A 24,619-nucleotide genomic window follows, 5' to 3' on the forward strand; every position below is an offset into this window, starting at 1 on the left:
TTCAGTTTTCCTAAAAAACACAATTAATAATTGAATCATAATTAGTACTAACCGGAGTTAGTTCTTAAAAATTTAAGCAACCATTAAACATACAAATATTGAAAATAACTTATTGTCGCTATAAAACTTGTCTATAAAGCTAAAAACCTTGGAATTAAAACTCAGCTTTACTGCGATCGACTACGCTAACACAGTTGTCGGAAAGATAATTGACACTTTTCGTACTTTTAGGCCGTAAACTCTTCTCCAAATTAGAAAAAAAAAACGCTTGCATCCGACTCATTATTCCAATCATAACAAATTCTGAACTGGTTTACTATAAGTTAGACTAAAGATCGGCTCAGACAACTGAGGTTGAGTGCAATCAAGTTACACGGTATATTTATGGCCTAAGCCAGTTTGACCACATATCAGCCTGGAGGACTCGCGTTTTAGGATGCAACCTATTCAATTACAGTAAGGCTAGTTTTTCAGTACGAGTTTAAACTCCAGTTAATGTTGACTAGAATTTAACCCTGCCACTTTGTTCGATTACATAAATTTGCCTGCTCATGTCAGCTTAAGCGGCCGAAGTGGCAGGGTTAAACTGTAGTCAACTTTGACGGAAGTTAACTAGAATTGAATCCGTTAACTAGAATTGAGAACTTTTCGTAATCCCGTAAATAGTCAACTATTCCTAAGCTTTTTTTTGTAGTTGATATAGTATTTTTCTGCAGGTAAGAAAAAAACTTGTACTTGTACACAATTAAAAAAAATGTTATCTGTTAGAAGTTGCGAAGTATAAATTTCAATAATGTGCCATAGATTTTATGATAAGTAGCTCTACGTACATAATTTTTTATGCTACCGGCAAATTCCATAACTATTGCAGAAGGTCCATTTAGGAAGGCAGAATTCCTTAACTAACGAATATTGAGATCGTTTAAAAATATAATTTTTGTTATCTTGAAACTAAAAAACAGCTAGCTTTGTAGGCAATAAACTAATTAGCAGTAAGAAAAAATTACTTATCACTCAAGTGGTATATCACTTAATTATATCTAAGATACGTTCTTTCTAACGCAACTTTTAAGTTACGACCTTTCTATTAAGACAGTTCGATACGTAGAATAATTTTTTTGTTTCCTTAACGAGAACAATAACTATTTTTCTAAATATTCGAAAAGTTGTTTTCTTATCGGAGTTACCCCTCGGTAGTGGTTTGGCAAACACTCCGTTCGGAAATGTTATAAAGAATCACGAACAAAAGCTCGGTCTTAATCCCCTTGGATTTTCATATATTTGTATAACTATAAGTTTCAAACTTTGCTCGAATTTTTCAAGAGTCCAAACAACGCTCAACATTCGTACTCGCAGATTTTAAATCAAAAAGCCGAAAGCACTGCATTGTAGACCTTTAAAAGCCCTGAAAAAGTTTCCATAATCAAAACGCCCAAGTCATAACCATATTTTTACTTAACCAAATTTATTGGCATCGGTTATTGGGGGCCTAACCTAAAAAACATGTATGGGTAATGGATATGGCGAAACCTCAAAGGCCAATTAATTGTCTATGGTATGGTTAGTGCTTTTTAATATGGTTATGGATAGATATGGCCTTAAACTCATCTTCAGGGCAGGATATCATTCGTTTCGATGATATTCTACGGTTCTTTGAAAAATCTTTAAAACAAACAATCAGCTGATGGTGTGTCATCACCTTGTACTGAATTCATCTTGATATCTTTTTTATTCTGTTTAAAAATCACCTCGAACTTTAATTTTTATACCGATATTGATGCTCTCATATAAAGTCCAAGTTTATAAAAAATAAAATAAATAAAATTCTTATAGGTGTGGGGGAGTACTTTATTGCTTAACGTATGAATATATTTTGATTTTATAATCGGTTTTCACTCCTTTTATTTACTGAGTATATCTGAATGATCATTTGTATGTATATCACGACAAAAAGTAAAAAATCAATTACGAAAGAAAGCTAAAAGCAAATATCTACCTACCTACTAATTGAAAATTACATAAGTTATTCGTTTGTTATGGATTATAAATAGTCAGGATAGGTAAAACTGGATAACTTCTGTACAATCGACTTTCGATTCTAAAAGAAATAAAGTAAGCTAACTTTTTGCTCGAAAACTAGGATAAAATCGGTTCAAATGAATCTTAATGAATACCTAAAGTTCTGTGGTTGGACAGCGCTTATTTCGGGAATTGGATACAAAAACACTATGCTATCATAAAATTTATACATTTTGAGCGGAGATAAGCATTTCTTGCAAAAAAAAAAACTTGAATGGTGCGTGTTAAAATTCTGATATAGGGCGTTGTTGAACTTGAAGCAGAGATAGGCTAATATTTATTGTTCAATAAATAAGCAAATTTTATTGCTTTCTATTTCTCTAGAAAAACGTGTCTTGTTTCTAATCAAGCCATTAAGCCATATGCAACCCTTATCATAAGAGTCTTCTTTGTGAATGCATATGTATATACATAAGTATAATCTAACTCAATTACTCAAACTGAGAAATACTCAGTGAGAATACGACAAAGCTGAGCGCAGTCAGCTTTTCGACTATTTATGGAAATAAAAACGCGTTTTGATACTCAGTGCGGCCTCGAGTATCATTGAGTGTGGTTTGAAGCATAAGATAAGTGTATAAAACCTTGAGCAAATTTTTCGCTTGAAAAAAAAAACAAACAGATTAGAATTTTATCAGCTGCTTAAAACGGCGATTCGTTCTTTTGTAGTATTTTTTCTTTGTCAATCTTTTATTTCAATGTAAGCCGGTGCTATTGTATTGTGTGAATAAATAGTTTATTAACTTGTGATGAACTGTGATTGATTTGTCAATTTATATAAATAAACAAAATGTGTTCTACTATAAGCCAACGCAATCCAGTTGGCGTTACAAATAAAATTTGTATTACTCTTTTGTTATTATTTGCTAATTCTGAGTGGACCCATGCGCGTCCACCAAGTGAGGCACAACAAAAATCAACGACAGCAAATAGATGCGGTTATGAGGTGAGTGATCATAAGTATGGAATTCTGCAGAAATTTGAATATGTATTTGCAAAGATTTATTTGAAAAGTTTGAACTAAATGAATAAAGGTAAGTATAACATCCTATCCCGGTGGCCTTTGCAAAAACGCCCCAACGAAGAACTCTCTTGAAACATGCCTTATTTCAGAATTTTTCTCAAGAAAGGGCGACTTCAGAGTTTTTTTTCAAAAATGCCAGAATTAGTTTTGAAAATGCTCTTTATAATTTTTTTTTTTTGAGATTTTGAGATTGGTCTTTTCTTAGCAACAATAAATATGCTCTACTACTGCTCTGGCTCGGAAAAAGATATCATATCTTATGCTCTGCTACGAGCTATGTCGTGTTTAAGAGCGGAGAAAATAGAATAAAAATGGCAAACGAGTGGAGCGAGAGCAAACAAAAAAATTAATATTATTTGCTCTGTAGGGCAATTTTAAGCAGAACTTTGGAAGCATACAACTAGAAATGGGTAGCATAGACGGGGCTGCCCCAAGGTGAACTAGTACAACGGGCAAAAACACTCTCATAACTAGTTGCTAACCTGCAGAGCTGCAGAGTAATGTTCTCCCTAAAAAATTGTTTAACAATTCCTTCCTAAAGTGCAACGCTTGAATTATACAGTAAACAAAAAATGTAGACTTGTAGCCAATTTATAAAGAAATTCCGGTGTCGATTTATAAGGAACTCCTTTGAGCAAGCAATTGACAAACGTGTATGTTATGTCAAAATGTTCTGAGCAAACGTACGGACACTTAAGAAGGCTATATTCCCTTGCTTTGCGTACCATCCATGTTTTTTCCACCAAAACAATTTTCGGGAGCTCGAAAAACTTATTAAAAACGTTCTTTTCTAGGCTGATATTTCGTATTAAAATATTTCCAAGACATGGGGATCATTTTTTTCTTTTTTATTTAAAATAACTATGAAAGTAATTTAGTCGTATTCGTTATATGAAATCCGTCAAAATTAGAAAAATTCGTAACATTTTTCAATCTGGTAGCTTGTTTTTGGTGAAATTGTCATTGTACCCGCAAAAGTCAAGTGGCTAACGTCACACTAAATGGAACTATCTCCACTTTTTGTATCATGGTACTTATATAACTAAATTACACTGGTATTTCACCTCAGAACTGATAATAAAGAAAAAAACGAGGAACGAGAGTTTTAAAATGGACGTTGCACCGCTTCTCCTAACAAAATATGGCGAGATCATTGTTATTATGACAATGACTGTTTCTTGTCAAAATGGGCGAATTGGGTTGGAAACTCAACGCAGTTTTTATATTCAGCCTTTCGTCGGCTCATTAACACAATTACTTTGGCGAAAATTGAGTAATTTCCACCAAACTTAGTAAGCGAGCTAATCTGAACTCAAAGCCACGCCCACTTTTTTGATATCGAAGATTTCAACGAAGAAGAAACGTCTAGACCTTTGCAGAAATATGCGGAAGAGGCAACAGAGAGTATAAAAGCAGCGCAAGCTGAGGAATGATGAATCAGTTTTGATTTAAACACGCTATTGGTTGTGAAGTATAATTGTGAAGTACTACTCCAAAAGTAATCTAAATAAAGACCAGTTTGCAATACTGAATATTGGAGTGATTTATTCAACAGTTTAGCGATTCGAACGTTAGCAGAAGGTTTCAAATAAATGGAATTTCCACAAATTCGTAGTTGTTGTCAAATAAAATCCGTTAAAACCTTTATATGTTCGGAAATGTGCTTAGTCATATATGAATTCCATTTAAGAAAATAAAAATTTCATTGAACTAGAGTTATCACTAAAACTGGAGATAGTTTAAGTCTTATGTTACAAACAATTTATTGCTTCGTGAGCGTAAACTTACTTTAAAAAGATTAAATTTTCAAGTCATGCGTTGAGTTAATTGATTTACCATTTTGTGTGCATTTTTAATTGTGTTAACCTCGTGCATGAGCTAGGAATGTGGCTACTAACCACACTCTCGACTAATTGCTTTTCCTCTATTTTACACCCAATTAGAGTTGCCCGAAAATAAAAGCCGGTATGTTAAATGTTCACCTTATCGCCCACACTCACGATGATGTTGGTTGGTTAAAAACCGTTGATCAATATTTTTATGGCAGTAAATCAGAGATACAAAAGGCTGGTGTTCAATATATACTCGATTCTGTGATCGTTGAGCTATTGAAAGATCCTGAAAAGCGTTTCATTTACGTAGAATCCGCTTTCTTCTTTAAATGGTGGCGCGAGCAAAATGCTGAGCTTCAAGAAAAAGTGAAAATGTTGGTGAATCAAGGACGATTGGAGTTTATTGGCGGTGCCTGGAGTATGAACGATGAGGCAACAACACATTATCAGAGTATTGTGGATCAATTTACGTGGGGATTGAGGTAAGTGAAAAGTTAATAACTGTAATAAATAAACCTAAACTTTACCTACTGTTTACATACATTTTTAGACGTCTGAATGATACTTTTGGTGAATGTGCACGTCCACGTGTTGGCTGGCAGATCGATCCCTTTGGACATTCACGTGAAATGGCTTCAATGTTTGCGCAAATGGGTTTCGATGGACTGTTCTTTGGACGTCTAGATTATCAAGATAAAGAGGAGCGTTTGATGACCCAAACAGCGGAGATGATCTGGCGCGCTTCAGCTAATTTTGGTGAGGATTTGTTTGAGGAAATATTGGTCCTGCAGTTTATTTAAGTAAGCAACTTTTTGTTTAATCTTTTATTTCAGATGAGAGTTCCCATCTATTTACTGGCGCTCTCTATAATCAGTATCAGGCACCGCCCGGTTTTTGTTTCGACATTCTCTGCACTGACGAGCCAATAATCGATGCCAAGCATAGCCCAGATAATAATGTTAATCGTCGAGTAAGTATTGTAATATAATCTAACAGAATGAATTATTGCGACCTACTAAGTTATCATCTAAATCGGTTTACAAAAACGCAATAAAATTTAATTATTTGGGCATACGCTTAACTCTAATCTTTTGATTTAGGTGGATGATTTCTTGAAATTTGTTAATCAACAAGCGCAAAATTATCGTACTAACAACATAATCATAACTATGGGTGGCGATTTTACATACCAAAATGCAAATATGTATTACAAAAATTTGGATAAGCTAATAAGGTTTGGAAAATTTTATAATGAGGAATTCAATGGCTAAATGTTGGTAACGAAGTTGGTGCATGAAGGCAAGTTCGGATATCTCCACATTGATAAAAAATTTTAGGGAAAGGATGTATGAGATTATTTGACGTCCTACACAAACAATATTAACCATTTTAGAACTCATTCTTAATGAAATTTGAAAGAAAACATAGGAAACTCGAAGCTCCATTGGAAACATATGATCTGGTCTTGTTCAGATATGGAAAGGGTCGCTAGGCAAATACCGGTATATACTTCCTCTTATAGAACAGCGAAATCCCTCTGGTAGGCAGCGAATGTCAGCCGGTCTGCCGAAGTCGCTAAGGCTCTATTATCCTTTGTGATTTAGGTTCTTACGGGTTACTGTCCAATGGGATTCCTTGTCATACTTCTCAGTATACTGGAGAGTATTGGATCTTGCAGTCCAATTAAGATTCTTTTACTGGTATAGCTGCGACTCAAGCATCAACAATGATCACACTGTCGTTGACTAGCCATTTATATCTGGGTGTCTGATATCACTAGAATATCTAAATGTGTTGTTAATAAAGTGCCCAAAAATCTAAGTGAATGATATTGCTTAACATCTTTATCCTTCTTGCAATGTATATGGCTGCGTCCAAGAGGAGGTTTAGGTAATGAATGATCTATAAGCACTTCTAACAGAGAGCGGCCAGACTGCTCCAGCACAGTATGATTTAATACGTTAAAATGCCACGTGCTAAATTCGAATATCTTGCGGAAATGTCGAGCCTCAATAAGTCATCTCAATATCTCACTTTGCTGGGTCCCTAGGGACAGCGATATTGAGGGGAATGCACTTACAGATAAGATGGCCTGGAAAGGCTCCGAAATGGACATAAGCAAGTAGGAAAATCGAGGAATATGGACTAGGGAAACGGACTTGCTGTAGACCTACCGTGCTGATTGGCGAGGTCTGAAGGTCCTTAAGACTAAGGAAGTGCATCGAGGGTGGTGTAGAACAACAAGCTCTCCTTGTCAGAAGCTGACGGAAAGAGGAGCGGATTAAATACTTTTTCTGACATTATCCAGGACTGTCATGATTTCTGGCACGCTTTAACATTGTATGACAAAGGTTGGGAATCTGGATCTTTCGCTCTCACTTAAGTTCATCAGCGATAGCAAGTGGTTCATTAAAGACTACTAGAAACGTGCCTCCACCCTGTACTCACTGAGAGCATGCACAATGGACAAAAACGTCTTCGAGTTGAGGTGTGACAAATTCCCATGCACGCTCACCGAACGTAGCACTTCTAAACTACCAACCGTCTAACTTTGTATTGAGAACACATATTGGTTACATGGTGAGAAAGCGATCAGACATGTAATAATAGGATCGAGATATTAAGAATTGTAGCATCTATGTGGCAATCTTCCCTTCACCATAAGTAGTAAGCATAGAAAATAAACCTTTTCCGATAGGTAAAGCTGCTGTAAAGTCGTTTTTGTAAATTGGTAAAAAGTAAAATCATGGCATATCATCAAAAAACAATTTCGGCGATAAATATAAATAGCAAAAATATATATGTATGGCCGGACTTTTGCACCTTCTTTATTGCCTACACATACAAAAATATTTTTTTTTAGTTTTACGTACTATTTTATATTACTAACCGCCAGCATGATCCCTTCCTAAAAGCTGACTTGCTTGTCTCGTTGATAAATCGCTTGCTTGGTTCATGTCAAATCCGCCCTTACACGCATTTATAAATATCTTTTAGGTCGATGAGTTCATTGTAGTTTCCCGCAATATGTCCAGGGGCTATCGCACCAATAACATTCTTGTTACAATGGGTGAAGATTTTCATTACCAAAGTGCGATTAGCTGGTTTAACAATCTGGATAAGTTGATCAAGTGAGTAAGAAACCAACTTGAACAAAAATAGCCAACCTCTATCCACGATGAAGCCATGAACCATTTCATGAATTCCTTCCTAAAAGCTAACAACAGATATACCAAATCAACTCACTTGCTCCCTTCTACACACAGATACACCAACGAACGCCAAGCGAACGGCTCAAACATTAATTTGCTCTATTCCACACCTTCGTGTTATCTTAAAGCTCTACACGACGCTGACATAACATGGCCTACCAAAGATGATGACTTTCTCCCATATGCTTCCGATCCGCATTCTTACTGGACGGGATATTTCACGTCGCGTCCCACACTAAAACGTTATGAGCGCATTGGAAATCATTTCTTACAAGTTTGCAAGCAACTCACGGCTATGGTGCCAAAAGTTTATGACGAATTTAATCCGCATCTATCGTTCTTCCGTGAAGCAATGGGTATAATGCAACATCATGACGCTGTCACGGGTACAGAAAAGCAAGCGGTGGCTGGTGATTATGCGCGCCGTTTGGAAGTTGCTATGCGCGCGTGCGCCACGAATACTAGATCAATATTGAATGAACTTACCTTGGGTCAAGCATCAGTTGAAACGACTACAAGATCTGTTAGTGAATATATTCCAAAAAGCCAGTGTAAAAAGAAGAAGGAATATAGACTCCAATTTGACACTTGCACGCTTCTCAACATTAGTTCGTGTTTAGTATCGGAAACGTCAGATAAGTTCATTTTGACTTTGTACAATCCGTTGGCGCGCACAAAATCGGAATATGTACGTGTTCCGGTGCCTGATGTGAATTACGAGGTGAAGGATTTCGAAGGTTAGTAAACTATGTAGCCTTAAACGACTTTATATTTATTTAACTCTCTTGCATAGATACGACAATTGAGATTCAATTCTTGCCTGTTCCTGCACCTGTACAGGATCTTCATTTCCGCAAATCAAGCTCACCATATGAAATTATCTTTGCTGCACGTGATATTCCACCGCTTGGCTATAAATCTTACTACATAACGACAACGAATGACTATCGTAAAAGACCGGTGGCTGATCCAGAGAACACGTCCAGTTTCACCAGCATTTCAAATGAGGTGAGTCGAGTTCCCTTATGTACCCAAACTTGTTTCTTAAAGCCTACTTTCAGTATTTGCGTTTATCTTTCGACACGAATGGCTTTCTAAACACCGTCACCGACGACGGCATGACACGCAGCATCAGTCAAGAGTTTCTCTATTATGAAGCAGCCTCAGGTGATAATCGCGAATTTCGTAATCGCTCTTCGGGCGCATACATTTTCCGTCCTATCAACGAGCAAGTCCGCTCAATAGCGCATAGACCGAAAATTAAAGTTTATCGCGGTAATTTAGTTGAAGAAGTACATCAATATTTCAATAGCTGGGTGAGTCAAGTAGTACGCCTTTATCGACAAGAGAAAAGTGCCGAATTTGAGTGGCTGGTAGGACCAATACCTGTTGACGATGACAAGGGTAAGGAAATCATCACCCGTTTTAATTCAGATATAAATTCTGGTGACATTTTCTACACCGATTCGAATGGTCGTGAGATGATTACACGTAACCGTGATCATCGTGATACTTGGAAGGTGAAATTATTGGAGCGCACTGCCGGCAATTACTATCCGATTACAACAAAGATAGCATTGGAGGATGAGAATGCGCGTATGGCTATACTTACAGATCGTGCGCAAGGTGGCACTTCGTTGGGAGCTGGTTCGCTGGAGTTAATGGTGCATCGACGTTTGCTGCATGATGATGCTTTTGGTGTTGGTGAGGCATTAAATGAGACAGCCTATGGTGAAGGCTTGGTTGCACGTGGTAAACATTATTTAATAGTGGGTTCATCATCGAAGCAGACAAGTCGTACTACACAGGCGATAGAACGATTTACGCAATTGCACTTCTTGTTACCGTTATGGAGCTTTTTCAGCGATGCTGAGAATATATCGTACCCAGATTGGCGTGAAAATTTCACAAACATTGTAAGCTCACGCTATTTTATTCGGCGATTGTTACAGTCTAACTTTTTATTTTTTATTTCTCTTTCTAGTTCACAGGCATACAATTGGAGCTACCAAAGAGTATACATCTCATGAGCTTTGAGCCTTGGCATGATAATGAAGTACTCGTGCGTTTCGAGCATATTCTAGAAAAGGATGAGGATCCCGAGTTCTCGAAGAGCGTACAATTCAATGTGCAAAGCATATTTTCGAATCTAAAAATAATTGATATACGCGAAACTACACTCGCAGCAAATGCTTTGCTAGGAGAACACCAACGTTTCCAATTTGTACCAGATAGTCCTGATGTAGCTTATAATTCGTACTCCGTTTACAAAAAATTCGCTGCTCATCAATTTATGCTACGAGCTGATCGTCCACTTTTGGATTGTGAATATCATATGGAGTCGGAAATAGCTATCGATGAAATGGAAGACAACGAAGAGGCTGACCAATTGGCATTGCAGACGAATCGCTTGAAACGCGCAGTAAATGAGTCGCAAGAGTTGAATCGCCAACGTGCCGAGTATTTGCGTAAACTAAAAGTCGGACAAGTGACTGTGAATGATGATGATGCAAACTACGATGATCCTTTCATAATAGAACTGAGTCCCATGCAAATGCGTACCTTCATTCTCACTTTGGAGAGTGACAGTTAAAAATAGGTTAAGCAGATAATATTTTTCAGAGCTTCAGTCGTAAATAATGAGCAGTGAGAACTCCGTTAAACGAACTTGAGTTTAACGTATTTTTCCCTATATTATTTTATTTTAAGACACGGTGAAATTATTGTAAACCTGTAAACTTTTATAGTTTGCTGTTCCGTGATTTTACTGTAATTATTTTGATAAACCAAGTTGTGCTGAAAAAATATAGTCAATATATGGAATACAAACTGATATTAAGACTACTGGGCGATTCACGAGTTCTCCTATTCGCCGTACGTGCTAAGTTTCAATAAATTTTTGTATTGGAAACCATGCCACCAACTAAAAACTTAAAACTTTACAATGAATACGGCACTCTTATGAATTGTCCAAACGTAAGATTCGAATCCGATAATTTATTGACATATATTCATCGTTTCACAGAAAAGGGTTCCCACCAGATCCTAAGTAAAGTGAAAACTTTATACATATATACATTCCACGTACCATATGAAAAGTAACACTTTCAAAACATTATACATAGGTTTTCTGTGTTATCATGCATATGGTCCTTCGATATCAATCGGTTTAAAAATGTTCAAGATAAATTGATTTGAAGAGGACAATATGAAAATTTTGTTTCAGCATATTTTTCAGACCGTGAACTAAACTTAAACTCATAGTAATGTATGTAAATATTTGGACTTCACATATTAACTTGCTCCATATCATTCGACGAACCTCGTTGCTCGGTTGTTTTGAATTGTAACAACACCACCAAATACGTAGCCATAAAAGTGATATTCTAAAAAAAAATATAATTGGATCGATTGATTATATTTGCCCTTATTTTCCATTCCGAATCCAATTTTTGTCACTCACCGATGCAATCAGCTCACGATTAATATTTGCAAACCCATCCAAATTCATTATAGGCGGGTTTTTAGCAATGGCCAATAAAATCATTTGCACCTCCTTTTGCGTTGCAATATCCAATGCCAACAAATTTACGTTCAACAATCTTGTTTGAATATCCAAACCAACTTTACTCGAAGCATGATGTGCCTCATTACAAATGATAAACAGTAAACTCATGCAATAGAACATAATAAGAAATAGTCCAACTTCCTTATAAGTGGCACCATGATCAATGATCTCGCTTATCGAACCAAAAGCGGCCACAATCGTTGTGAAGACAACAACCAAACAATACATGCCATACATGTTGGAGTAAGCGCCACCTGGAAAGAGCAGGAAACAAACTTTAATCAGGATACAAAAATCTATTCAAATAATTATTTAAATTTTCAGCTACCGTTAACCACAGTCTTTATTGAGATAACGCGCATGTATTACTATTACATATTACCATCATCATACATCTTTGCTCGCGGTAGATAGGCGTAAGGTGTAAATTCTAAGCTTAGGATCCGATACCGAACCATACCGGAACCGAACTTGTAATCGCAACCATAAACGAAACCACACGCGTAATCGAAACCGGACAGCATGTTTTTAATTTGTGCTCGAAGTACTAACGGCTGGATATCGATGAGTTATAGGTGTGGTGTCGATGAGGTATAGACAAGTTATCAATTTTGTATCGAACTTTTATAAATTTGCTTTAGTGAGAGAGATTATAAATGAGTTATTGATATTTTACCGACGAGTTATCGGTTTGTTTCCAAAAAATGCATATATTTGTTATCGAAAAGTTATCGATTATTTTACGAAAAGCTATGGACAAGTTACAAAAAATTATGAAGAAAATATTGGTTTATTATCAAATAATAACAATTTTTTATGCAAAAGTTATCGATTTTTAGTGGGAGTGTCACAAACTTTTTATCGAAAACTCATTAGCTTGTTACAAAATAGATATCGATAAAACTTCATTTCAAAGTCGATGGTGCATCTGTAACCCAGCAATAAGAAATAAATAAGAAGCCAATGACTCGGCGGTTGAAAGACGATGACGATCCGTTAATTAATAAGTACAATTTTATTTTTCCCTGCTAAAGTTGCCACTCTTGTGTTTTTACTTTAACCCCTGCGCGAGCTCCACTTAACAAAAAAGCAATAGTTATGGAGTTTTCTTTTCTGGAAAAAAATGCACCATTAAGTTGCACTCTTAAAGTCTAACTTTTGATGTAGGTCACCTAGCGCTCTGCAAAAAGGCTGAATTTGTTGTTAAAAGTGTATCTTTTATTATTCGGTGGGAAATATTTTGTGAATACAACACACAAACTAACAAAAGAGCAGAGAACACCCAACAGGGCGACATTATTTCCAGAAAAGAGAACGCCATTAGTATGTCCAGACGTCGAACTTCACGAGTATTTGGTACTCACGCCTTTTTATATTATGTGTGAAATAATCCATCAAATTATATAGTCTAGACATTTCGTAATCACTTCGCGAAAAAAATTATTTGAGCGTATGAGCAGAGAATTTTCGCGGCGTATCTGGAACTGGCATTACGCGAATTCATTGCGCTCTGCTGGATCAGCTATATTCATCTACTCAAATTGTTGTAAAACCTATAAAATAATGTTTTGTCCTATAAAATGGTTTTGTTATACGGTTTATACTTGCTTACTATTTACAAATTGGCATGCTTTTAGGCGGATTTATAGTTTTAATTGAATATGGCGAACAAAGCCAAGAGCACATTGAATCATCGCAATATTCGTGTAGCTAGCTTCTTTCCGCAATCGTCAGTGCCGGATACGCCGCGAAAGCTTAAACACGTTCGGTCCAGCAAAAATTTGGCAATCATTAGTGAATTTCTTGTATTTAAAATTGTATAAGATTATTGTGAAAAGTGTATGGATATTGTGGAAGTGGTTACTGTAATTTTATCATAACAAAATGAAAACAACGGTCCGTTATAATCAGTATGTGAAAAATTGTCGTGTATGTTTGTATGTTAGTAAAATGTAAAATTAAATGTGATATTTCAACGAGAATGCGCTGAAGGAAGAACGTTCGGGAGTTGATGGAAAATACATACATATATACATGTGCGCGAACATGTACATACATACATATGTACATACATACATGTGTGTATTATTCTGTTTTATAAGTAAATCATTTTTATATTAAAAATTTGTGTTGTTTGCATTCTTGGCAGCTTTTTTTTTAATAGTGCGTTGTAGTTCTCTCTTTATATCACATTTTGAGTGCAAGCCAGTTTTAGTACAGCCCTCCCTACACCTAATTGCGAACGCGAAAGTGTTTTTGGAGTTGTTGGAAGTTGCAAAAAATATTAGTGAAAGTGTGTACATAAAAAAATAATAATATGCAAATACCGCCAGGCGCATTACTAGCGGTAGCGAGTGAAAAATGTATATGAATGAAGTGAAATCGGGCGCTTTCAGCAAACACAAATTTTGAGCAGCCGTGACAACTTTCTGAACGCAACGTTGAGTATCTTTGATCCGTTGCAACGGTTGGAATTTTGCGAAAAATTACTGAGCAGAAATTTGTTTCGCATCATTTACTCAACGTGTCTACACGACTCTCTGGCAGGTATTTGACATTTTAAAGTGTTGGTTATGAATACAAATTTTCCTCTTAATATTATGATAAAGTGTAAAAAATAATTTAAGAAGTAATTTTCCTTAAAATTTAAAAATAATTATTTAATTTGGCAAATCACTACAACTGACGGAAACATGTTTAAAGTGTATCAACAAAAATTGTGTTCGCCGAAAGCGCCCATTGACAAAATGAAATCGAAAGAAGCTGGAATTAAAGCACGGGAAGACAACGCATTTCAGAATAAAGTCGACGGTGAGTAACTAATTTCATAACCAATTAATTAATCAAGCCTAAATCAGTTTAAAATACGATCTTTAACAATGGCGTGCTAGCTTCGGCAGTGTCCGATAGGTCTAATATTAACTCGTTGCCGAATTTAAGCCCGTATATTCTGAAGCAGCTCGCTAATATAAGACGGTCTTAGGTTTTAATTGGTAGTGAAACAAGCTGTGTAGTGTTAAGTGTCATATCGGTAGACATGATAGTAACACCGGTTTCGGCGTGGAAGGCCATATAAGGAGAAAGTGCCTAGAGCACTTAGTTAGATTAGTTAGAGGGGTCTTGGCGGAAAATGCGGTCGTTAAAATATTTATTTTTTTTGCAATCGAACCGTAAGGAGTAACATTAGATACAGTTTCGAAATACTTTCCCCTAAAACAACCTACAGCTATTGGTAGTAATTACGCCTATTGGAGTCCTTTTAATGGTAATATGTTTTGTTAAGGAATATATAAAGAAGTACAGATGACTTAACTCTAGAAGTGCAGCTCTCTATGTTTTTATTTATATCGAGTAAAGTGCGATAATTAATGTTTAGACATTTGTTTACAGATTTCAACAACTGGCATTAAAGTTTACCTCACTAAAGTTATGAGTAAGCCTGCATTAACTTCAAAATTTCAAAAGCACAAACCTCAATACATAAAACTTCTCAACAGCTTGATAAGGCAATCGATGTCTTCCAAGTTTGATATTAAGCTTCAAGTTAGGTTAGGTTAGTTTGGCTGCCGCAGGGCCGCACATAGGCTTAAGTAAGTAGGCCCGTTATAATATCATGGAAAGGCACCATTACCTCTACTATTTTGAGGACCTGATAAAGACTCCGAAGTCGTTGAAGTCATACTCCTCGACGTGACTTAAATTATCCTGAAAGAAGGCTTCCACGCAGCGCCAGCTGGCACCACTTACAATCGCAAAATTAACAAGTTGATTTTGCCGCAGCGAAATGTTGAAATCGATTATTTTCCAATTTGAATTCATCTACTTACCCAATTGCTGCATCATGTGACTCAAATCTAACCAGAGATGTCTATATTCAACCAACTTTTCTGCAGGGTTTTCACTGCTCAAGGTTAATTCCAAGTGTTTTGCAAAAGCTACACTGGCCGTACCAAATGCGTTACAGTTTATGTACCTGAATTTAAAATAAGAATTAAGCATTGCATTTCTTGCACATCTACTTCAAATCATTTAAACCCACTTACCACAAGCTGCAGAAACAATTTAGCATCGCGATAATATGATAATAAGCCAAAGTGTACCAAAACTCAAAGTCGGGTTGTAAAAAGTATTGCGATAAATTAATAGCAATGCTCAGACCCCACGAGAATATACACAGCGTCCAAGTGAGTCGATATAAATTGGGAAAGACAATTGCCGAACCGGTGACACGCCAAAATTTATATTGATAATTCGTCCACATATTCTTAAATTTGGCCACTTGCGGTCCATGACGCCAACTTGCTACAGGCACTAAAAATTGTGTAAACAGCAAACTTATGAATATAACATTGTAGATCGCCTCGTCGAAATGTTTATCCGAATGTTCAATAAAGTTACGGACTCGTTCACGCAAAACCATTACCACAATCCAAGTTTCAATGAGAAAAACGCAAATGGCATAAAACATTTGTGGTGATGTCCACGAGAAGCCAGTACGCGCCATATTCTTTACAGGTGGATTTCGATGTATAGGCATTATACCCATAATTTGGAAAAGTACCAACAAGCTTTTCGTAGTCTTATAAAAGGAATCGTGTTCATCCAAGAGATGTGCATCGTCCTGTGTTAACATTGATTGTTTGCGTATGTAGTAGTCAGTGGCTTTACCACCATCCTGTGCCAGCTTCTCCATATGCATGCGATAGCGATGTGCATCTTCGAGAAATTGTCGTTGTGCTGGATTAAGTACGGGTCGAATACGTGTTGGTCTATCTAAAACCGTGGAACCATCGTTGTGTTTCGCCCAAAAGCTCATGATGAATTAATCTTCTTTTTTTTTTTTAAATGACGAAATGGTGAAAATTGAAGAGCTATTTATTCGTTTTCATAGCTTAATTTATTATGCATTAATATGTTTGAAGTTGGGCGGTGCTCTAACAGTAAACAGATACTAAGTGCACGCACCATAATCAGTGTAAAGTTTACAAAATATGTACATCCAAAACTCCACGCCGGATGGCCTGCGCTTTTCATAGTTTGAAATGCCCAAGCGGTTGGATATGGGGTTTTGGCTTAAGTAAATAACATTTAGATTCGGTAAAACTTTGAAATTATGTTTAAAGGCGTAAGTTGCTTGAATTAAATTAGTAAAATTTGGGTTTGATCTTGTTCGTCTATTTTAACTTCATTAGGTTCTGTAGCCTCTTAAGAACCAAATTAAACGTAATGTGAAATAATAAAAAAATTCAATTGCACCCAAAACGCTGAATCCAAGAAAAAGTCCAGCAGCTCCACCAACAGAAACTATAATAAATTAAATATATATAAAAAGAAATATTGTGTGAATTAAAAGATTTAAATAAATCAATTCAAGTATATCGAGTATTGTACTACATTACTTAAAAAAATGTTCCAGATTGGAAATAATTCATTATCATAGGAAATTTGTCCACAGAACAATGGAATTTCTTATAAAAATAAGGAGAGGTGCCTCACATAAATGTATGTATCTCATACTAGTGCATTTCTCAATTTTGGCTTTCTTAAGCCGGGCATGATAATCTGCACATAACAGAATATCTGAGAAAAGCCAAAATCTCCACAACCCTTACAACAAAGTCTAGATAAATTTTCAATAACAATAGAATAGAAGTTTGGTGGTGTTTGAATTTTCATTCGGTCGTTGTTGCATTTTCAATAATTTGGTCGTATCCATATTAGAACATTCGGAATTTGCTGTTATCTGGAAAATGTGTTTCGGGATTTCGTAAGTCCGTCTTATGCGTCTTATGCACAGAGAAATTTCCTTGTTTTTTTTCAACTATATCGTGGCGAAAAATCGTTTCCGAATTATTTACGTTCTGAGAAAGTTTTTTTTTTTAGTGTAGAAAAGCCCGCATAAGACACAGTATCAATAGGTCCCGAGAAAATAAGATTGTGTAAGTGAGAAGTATGAACTTTATCGAAAACTTAACATATCCAAATTTCTTTTCAATGTGCTAAGTTTGAAATCTCACTTGACTAGATGATTTCTTTATAAAGATTTAGAAAAAAATATCTTAAAATGTATGAAATTTCTACGCATTACTATCAAAATACTGACCCAACAAATCCGTGAAGGTAAAAATCACTTGCCGTTTTAGCAACTCCAATGGCCATGTAGTCACTTCGAGTCCCACAGTGAAGCCAGTTTGAAATACGTTTAGATTCGCCAAAACCTGATAAAAGTAAAAATTGATAGAAAAAGGTGTGTAAAAAAATGTGGAGTAAATTATATTCAACTGAAAGGAAAAAGGGACGTTAATTATTTACAGATTAACATTATTTATACTCTTTAAATTTTTGAGGCCGACAGAACTAGTTAAATTCATCTTTTATTTACTTAGGGCTTTATTCTGTGCTCCGTGGTGTGATGGGTAGCGTGCTCCGCCTATCACACCGTATGCCCTGGGTTCAACTCCCGGGAAAAGCAACATCAAAATTTTAGAAATAAGATTTTTCAATTAGAAGAAAATTTTTCTAAGCGGGGTCGCCCCTCGGCAGTGTTTGGCAAACACTCCGGGTGTATTTCTGCCATGAAAAGCTCTCAGTGAAAACTCATCTGCTTTGCAGATGCCGTTCGGAGTCGGCATAAAACATGTAGGTCCCGTCCGGCCAATTTGTAGGGAAAATCAAGAGGAGCACGACGCAAATTGGAAGAGAAGCTCGGCCTTAGATCTCTTCGGAGGTTATCGCGCCTTACATTTATTTATTTATTTTTATTTATTTATTCTGTATTGCGAACGATAGCTCAGACGAACGATTCGCTCGGAAACGATTTCGTCCAGCAATAGTATTTTCTATCATTTTCGTTCGTCCTTTGCGGTTCTTACTTTATGTCAAACAAGAAGGTGAGACCAAGTGTCAAATGACATGTTGCCATGGGTTAACAAATACTAGCAAATACACTAGCGATTCGTCTCTAAGGTGAAAGGAACGATCGTTTCGTAATAGAGAATGAGGCCCTTAGGTCCATTGATAATGATTAAATTCGGGCAGCAATCGAAAATAACTGATGAAAGTTCGGCGGGTCCCAAAACATATAGTATACGCATCGCCGTATTTGAAAAAGCTTGTGGCGTTATCTTATTGTCCAACAAAATTTTAGTTTTCGAGATAATTACAGTTGTTTATCGGTTTTTAGCAAATTGTTCGAAATTTCGGAATACTTCAGATTCGAATTCAGCACAGTCTCAACAACTTTATGAATCAAATTTTAACCGAAACAGCACGAACGAATTCGATTTATCTTACAATTATAATATTGTAGTTTAATCTAATAAATATTTAGAATTGTTGCCGTGTTTCCGTCTTAAAAAGATTACCACCTTTCTTTTTTGTATTCCAACTTTTTACTTACATCGACATTTTTTATCACAACAATACTGTTGTAACAAGAGTCCATGCAGTTGCAATTAACGGTCTTACGGGATTTATGTGCCAAGCTTTTCAGACGGCGGAAGTACTCTGCAAGTAAAAACCACATACATACATTTCGATAACAGCCGATTTGTATAAAATATTGATATACTGAAGCGAAGATACCTGCATTTTTAGCAACGCAAGATTTTAGCGTGGCATAAGAGCACACCGGTTTCGGCTTGGGAACTAAAAAAAACAAAGAAAGAGAGATCAGTTTCATTTAAAGTTTGTGAATGTTGAATTTTCAAAGAAATTTAGAAATTACAGGTGTGATTTTTGTAAAGAAATTTCGACTTACTTCTATTAGGATAGAAATGAGGAATGCATTTGCATTTTTTATAAACCAGATTAAGGCGGCATTCCTGCATGCAAAAGCTTTTTGTGTAAAGTTTGAAATGTTCTAAGTTCGATTCGTGAGGGAAGCGGCATTGTCGTTGGGATACAGTAGTTGCTCTAGAAATATTTTAAGAACTTTAAATACATTGCACAAAAATTTTTTTATTAAATTATTGTAATATATTATATGCAAAATCTGAAAATAATATTACAGCTACTGCGATCCTGCCAAAGATCTCTTCAGATATCTATGAATTTTCAAAATTAGAAAATATATTCTCCCCGGAGCTTTGACTCGAATTTCAGTCGTCAAATTTGTAATCCATGGCAATGAATGCATCCTTTGGTATGCTGCTCAGGTACTACATTCCGAAAAAATTTCTTTTATTGCTTTTTTTATATCCGGGATCTTAAAACAAGGTATAAAAAAATTTCATAAATTGAGAATAGCACGATAAAAGTACAAACTTCTCGAAACCTTCTTCTGGAACAATTTCGCGCGTCTCTGCCTTATAGTAAACCGCCTCGTTCGTATAGAAAAACTTTTGCTCGATCTTCAAGGCATCGTGTGCAGAGTGTATGAAAACCTTTAAAAAATAAGAAATAGTTGTTAAAACAACAAGACAATATAAGGAAAATACGAATTTTATGATAGAGTTGAACTCTATTTTAAGAATTATTACGCAGAACAATTACTACCCACCCCAATACTTTCGAAAGTCTTCGGCACCGATAATATCAACAGCACATTATCAAAATAGCTACCCAGTAACATTTTAAAGTGTTCCTTATTTATTTTCGGATATTTTCCAAGTATTGAATAGCGTGCCGAATATTCATCACTTAAGTAGCTATTACCCAAATAGCAAATACCAAACTCGGTCACTACTTGACGTACAACAAAGTTTCGGAAACCATCATTAAGTTTGATGAGCTCATTCTCATCTTCCATTTGTGTAAAATCTTGTGTCAAATTATATATCAACGACATATATTGAGCAGGTCGCAAACGCAAACGATCCAAAGTGTTATCGATGCTCGGACGTACTGTTATATTGGCAAAGTTCACATAAGTTGAGTTGGCTAAAGTCTCAAGAAAAATTTGCAGATCCTCTTTTGGTTGGCCAGTGATTTTCTTTTTGCTTGAGAAATATTTACGATTGATTATTAATTTAATCAATATTTAAGTTTTTATATAAAATTTCTATCCTTACGCGCAGTATTTGTCGAAGAGTTCTTGATTAAGTCGACGCATGGGACAAACTGTAAGACTGGGCACTGGTGTACGCCAAAAGTAATAATCACGTGCCAAACCCATAACGGTGCTTTTATGTTGCCACCTATCTATCGCTTGTAGTCCCGTATAGATGCACATTCCGATAGATACGATTATAAGTAGAAACCAGAATATACTGTCAAATTATAATTTATTTGTTTCTTTTTCTAATACTTAATTATTATATTTATCCTCTTTGCTTTTGTTATTCAGTGGGAAATATTTTGTGTATAGAACACACAAAATTACAAAAGAGCAGAGAAGAACCAACAGGGCGACATTATTTTCAGAAAAGAAAACGCTATTAGTATGTTCACACTTCGAACTTCACGAGTATTTGGTACTCACGCCTTTTTATATTATGTGTGAAATAATCCATCAAATTATATAGTCTAGACATTTAGTAATCACTTCGCGAAAAAAATTATTTGAGCGTATGAGCAGAGAATTTTCGCGGCGTATCTGGAACTGGCATTACGCGAATTCATTGCGCTCTGCTGGATCAGCTATATTCATCTGCCCAAATTGTTGTAGAACCTATAAAATAATGTTTTGTCCTATAAAATGGTTTTGGTACATGGTTTATACTTGCTTACTATTTACAAATTGGCATGCTTTTAGGCGGATTTATAGTTTTAATTGAATATGGCGAACAAAGCACATTGAATCATCGCAATATTCGTGTAGCTTCTTTCCGCAATCGTCAGTGCCGGATACGCCGCGAAAGCTTAAACACGTTCGGTCCAGCAAAAACTTGGCAGTCATTAGTGAATTTCTTGTATTTAAAATTGTATAAGATTATTGTGAAAAGTGTATGGATATTGTGGAAGTGGTTACTGTAATTTTATCATAACAAAATGAAAACAACGGTCCGTTATAATCAGTATGTGAAAAATTGTCGTGTATGTTAGTAAAATGTAAAATTAAATGTGATATTTCAACGAGAATGCGCTGAAGGAAGAACGTTCGAGAGTTGATGGAAAATACATACATATATACATGTGCACGAACATGTACATACATACATATGTACATACATACATGTGTGCAGTATTCTGTTTTATAAGTAAATCATTTTTATATTAAAAATTTGTGTTGTTTGCATTCTTGGCAGCTTTTTTTTAATAGTGCGTTGTAGTTCTCTCTCTTTATATCGCATTTTGAGTGCAAGCCAGTTTTAGTACAGCCCTCCCTAAACCTAATTGCGAACGCGAAAGTGTTTTTCGGAGGAAGTTGCAAAAAATATTAGTGAAAGTGTGTACATAAAAAAATAATAATATGCAAATACCGCCAGGCGCATTACTAGCGGTAGCGAGTGAAAAATTTATATGAGTGAAGTGAAATCGGGCGCTTTCAGCAAAAACAAATTTTGAGCAGCCCCGACAACTTTCTGAACGCAACGTTGAGTATCTTTGATCCTCTCAACGGTTGGAATTTTACGAAAAATTACTGAGCAGAAATTTGTTTCGCAACATTTACTCAACGTGTCTACACGACTATCTGGCAGTTATTTGACATTTTAAAGTGTTGGTTAGGAAAACAAATTTTCCTCTTAATATTATGATAAAGTGTAAAAAATAATTTAAGAAGTCAATTCCTTAAAATTTAAAAATAATTATTTAATTTGGCAGTTGGCTCAACTCGCCGTTCATAAAACTAAATTTCTATCACTACAACTGATGGAAACATGTTTATAGCGTAACAACAAAAATTATGTTCGCTGAAAGCGCCCATTGGCAAAATCAAATGGAATGAAGCTGGAATTTTTAGAAAAACTAAAACACGGGAAGACATAACGCATTTCAGAATAAAGTCAACGGTAAGTAATTAATTTCATAACCAATTAATTAATTAATCCTAAATCAGTTTAAAATATGACATTTAACAATGGCGTTCTAGCTTTGGCAGTGTCCGATAGGTCTAATATTAACTAGTTGCCGAATTGAAGCCCGTATGTTCTGAAGCAGCTCGCTAATATAAGACGGTCTTAGGTTTTAATTGGTACTGAAATAAGCAGTGTAGTGTAAAGTGTCATATCGGTAGACATGATAGTAACACCGGTTCGGCGTGGAAGGCGATGTAATGAGAAAGTGCCTGAAGCACTTAGCTAGTAGAGATATACACCACAGATTTTCGTCGTTTTTTGCACGCCGCCGCCGAATGTCAAAAATATCGGCGCGGCGGCGGCCCGGTACTATATTTGCTACTCATTTAATGCCCCTATTACCGTTTACAACTCAACTCTGGTTGGGTTGAAATTTCGCAATTTGGTATTACAGATTACAACTCAACCTGTCAAAAAAAATGTCCGTTGAGTTGTCTAGTCTAACAACTTTTTGTGGCTTTACCGTTTACAACCATGTGTTGGTGTAGTTGTCATAGATGTCAAAATCTTACAACTGATTGCTAGCAGTTGTCTCATACAAAAGGTAGCGTTTTACAAGACGGTCACCACCTAATTATTAACAAAAATTTTCAAAGTTGATATCAGAAGACACGTTTCGACTTCCCGATTTTAGAATTCGAAAACAAAAATTAAAAATTTAATTTCTGTCATATAATTTCGGTTCAAATTTTCATGTGGTTGTTGTATTTTGCCAGATTTTTTGTACGCACTAATGCAGAAAGGCGCGGGATCCCCCCAGGGCTATTTTTACAAATCGCGGCCAAAGGCCGCCAACGCAGAAAGATGTTCTATGTAAAAAAAACTATGGATCTGGCCTCATATTTTGGACCCTCTCGATGCCATTTTGTGGATTTTTTTTAAATATGTTTCGACAGAAATAAAATTTTAAATTTTCGCTTTCGAATCCTAAAAACGGAGATCGAAACACGTCTTTTGATACCACCTTTGATAAGAGTTAGATGGTGCACGGTCTTATAAAACGTTACCGAATAAAAACAAAAAACTCAAAGCCGGTAGTTAAACCTTTTTTAATCAAACATTAATCAACAATTTTGTACACATTTATAAAAAAAACAACGTTTAAACGAAGGATTACACTGAATAACTTTTTGACTTTATGGAGCGGCATTCCGAAGTTGGACAAGGCTGGCCGCAGTTGAGATGCAGCCAAAATAAGTGAAATTATGCGAACGTGAGTCCCATTGATACTAATCACTACTCCTGGGAATCCTGTTTTAGAGTAAAATACAATTTTTGCTGTTTGGGTTTTAGTCCACAATATGCTCCTCAATAGTCGCACAGATATGCTCCTCAATAATATCTAAAACCAGTCCAACACCAAAATCATTTCCACAGCATTTTCGATAGCTGCCATCAGCAAGGAATCTGAGTGTGGCGCATAATTTTAAAATAGGGGCAAAGCCTTCTCTCGAACGCGTTTGCGGAAATGGTCCTTAATTGTGTTTAGTAATGAGCAAAATGCTTCCTTTCAAATCTGCAAAATAACTTCATTTAAAGCTCATCATTTGTCACTTAAACATTTTCTTAGTTGGTGCTTGGTAGTTCCAAGGGATTGGAATGATCACGCGAATGTTTTTCGTATTCGCGACATGTCAATCACCAACATTTTCGCGATTGTAAAATAGATTTCATATCATATAATATCTTGTAGTAACAAAATCACTTTTGCAAATGCTTAAATTTCCGCCACAAATTGATCAGTTGTTCATTTATCTGTCAAACCATCACTTTCCTAGGTTGGCAACATCAATTCAACTTCAACTGAAATAAGTTGTAATTCGTAATAGCAAACAGGAGTTGAGTTATCTTAAAGTTGAGTTGTTTTAATTACAACCCAACTAAGTTGAGTTGTAAACGGTAATAGGGGCATAAGACTGTCTAGGCCATTTATTGTTCATGTCGAA

General features: G+C 35.9%; 3 protein-coding genes across 3 annotated transcripts; 1 reads left to right on the forward strand and 2 right to left on the reverse strand.

Annotated features, from left to right (window-relative positions):
- Positions 1 to 2,610: 2,610 nt before the first annotated feature.
- On the forward strand, positions 2,611 to 10,980 carry LManII (Lysosomal alpha-mannosidase II). Its single transcript, XM_067764107.1, has 9 exons — positions 2,611 to 3,025; positions 5,047 to 5,417; positions 5,486 to 5,691; positions 5,769 to 5,905; positions 6,036 to 6,169; positions 8,202 to 8,884; positions 8,941 to 9,155; positions 9,209 to 10,063; positions 10,132 to 10,980. Exons 1-9 carry the CDS (start codon positions 2,870 to 2,872, stop codon positions 10,738 to 10,740), a joined length of 3,366 nt encoding a protein of 1,121 aa, XP_067620208.1. The 5' UTR covers positions 2,611 to 2,869; the 3' UTR covers positions 10,741 to 10,980.
- Positions 10,981 to 11,177: 197 nt separating this feature from the next.
- LOC137239147 (gustatory and odorant receptor 21a-like) lies at positions 11,178 to 16,531 on the reverse strand. Its single transcript, XM_067764127.1, has 4 exons — positions 15,759 to 16,531; positions 15,543 to 15,688; positions 11,611 to 11,969; positions 11,178 to 11,533 (listed from the first exon to the last, which is right to left on the reverse strand). The coding sequence occupies exons 1-4, from the start codon at positions 16,529 to 16,531 to the stop codon at positions 11,435 to 11,437; spliced, it is 1,377 nt and encodes a 458-aa protein (XP_067620228.1). The 3' UTR covers positions 11,178 to 11,434.
- Positions 16,532 to 16,903: 372 nt separating this feature from the next.
- On the reverse strand, positions 16,904 to 23,168 carry ppk10 (pickpocket 10). The gene is given in 9 exon segments (XM_067769070.1): positions 16,904 to 17,019; positions 17,819 to 17,933; positions 19,115 to 19,221; positions 19,300 to 19,362; positions 19,475 to 19,647; positions 20,017 to 20,099; positions 20,216 to 20,654; positions 20,727 to 20,924; positions 23,137 to 23,168. Coding segments are annotated over 9 exon segments (1,326 nt in total).
- Positions 23,169 to 24,619: the final 1,451 nt, after the last annotated feature.

Source organism: Eurosta solidaginis, chromosome 2 (assembly GCF_040869045.1).
Source record: "Eurosta solidaginis isolate ZX-2024a chromosome 2, ASM4086904v1, whole genome shotgun sequence".
NCBI lineage: Eukaryota > Metazoa > Arthropoda > Insecta > Diptera > Tephritidae > Eurosta > Eurosta solidaginis.

What these genes read in the sequence shown, in the direction of transcription:
- LManII (XM_067764107.1), top strand. Translation starts at nt 2,870, where the DNA reads ATGTGTTCTACTATAAGCCAACGCAATCCAGTTGGCGTTACAAATAAA. An exon ending in CGAGGTGAAGGATTTCGAAG is followed by an intron (nt 8,885 to 8,940) that starts GTTAGTAAACTA and finishes TCTCTTGCATAG; the next exon opens with ATACGACAATTGAGATTCAA. An exon ending in TCACCAGCATTTCAAATGAG is followed by an intron (nt 9,156 to 9,208) that starts GTGAGTCGAGTT and finishes GCCTACTTTCAG; the next exon opens with TATTTGCGTTTATCTTTCGA.
- LOC137239147 (XM_067764127.1), bottom strand. Translation starts at nt 16,531, where the DNA reads ATGAGCTTTTGGGCGAAACACAACGATGGTTCCACGGTTTTAGATAGA. An exon ending in AATTGTTTCTGCAGCTTGTG is followed by an intron (nt 15,689 to 15,758) that starts GTAAGTGGGTTT and finishes TTTTAAATTCAG; the next exon opens with GTACATAAACTGTAACGCAT. An exon ending in ATCGTGAGCTGATTGCATCG is followed by an intron (nt 11,534 to 11,610) that starts GTGAGTGACAAA and finishes ATTTTTTTTTAG; the next exon opens with AATATCACTTTTATGGCTAC.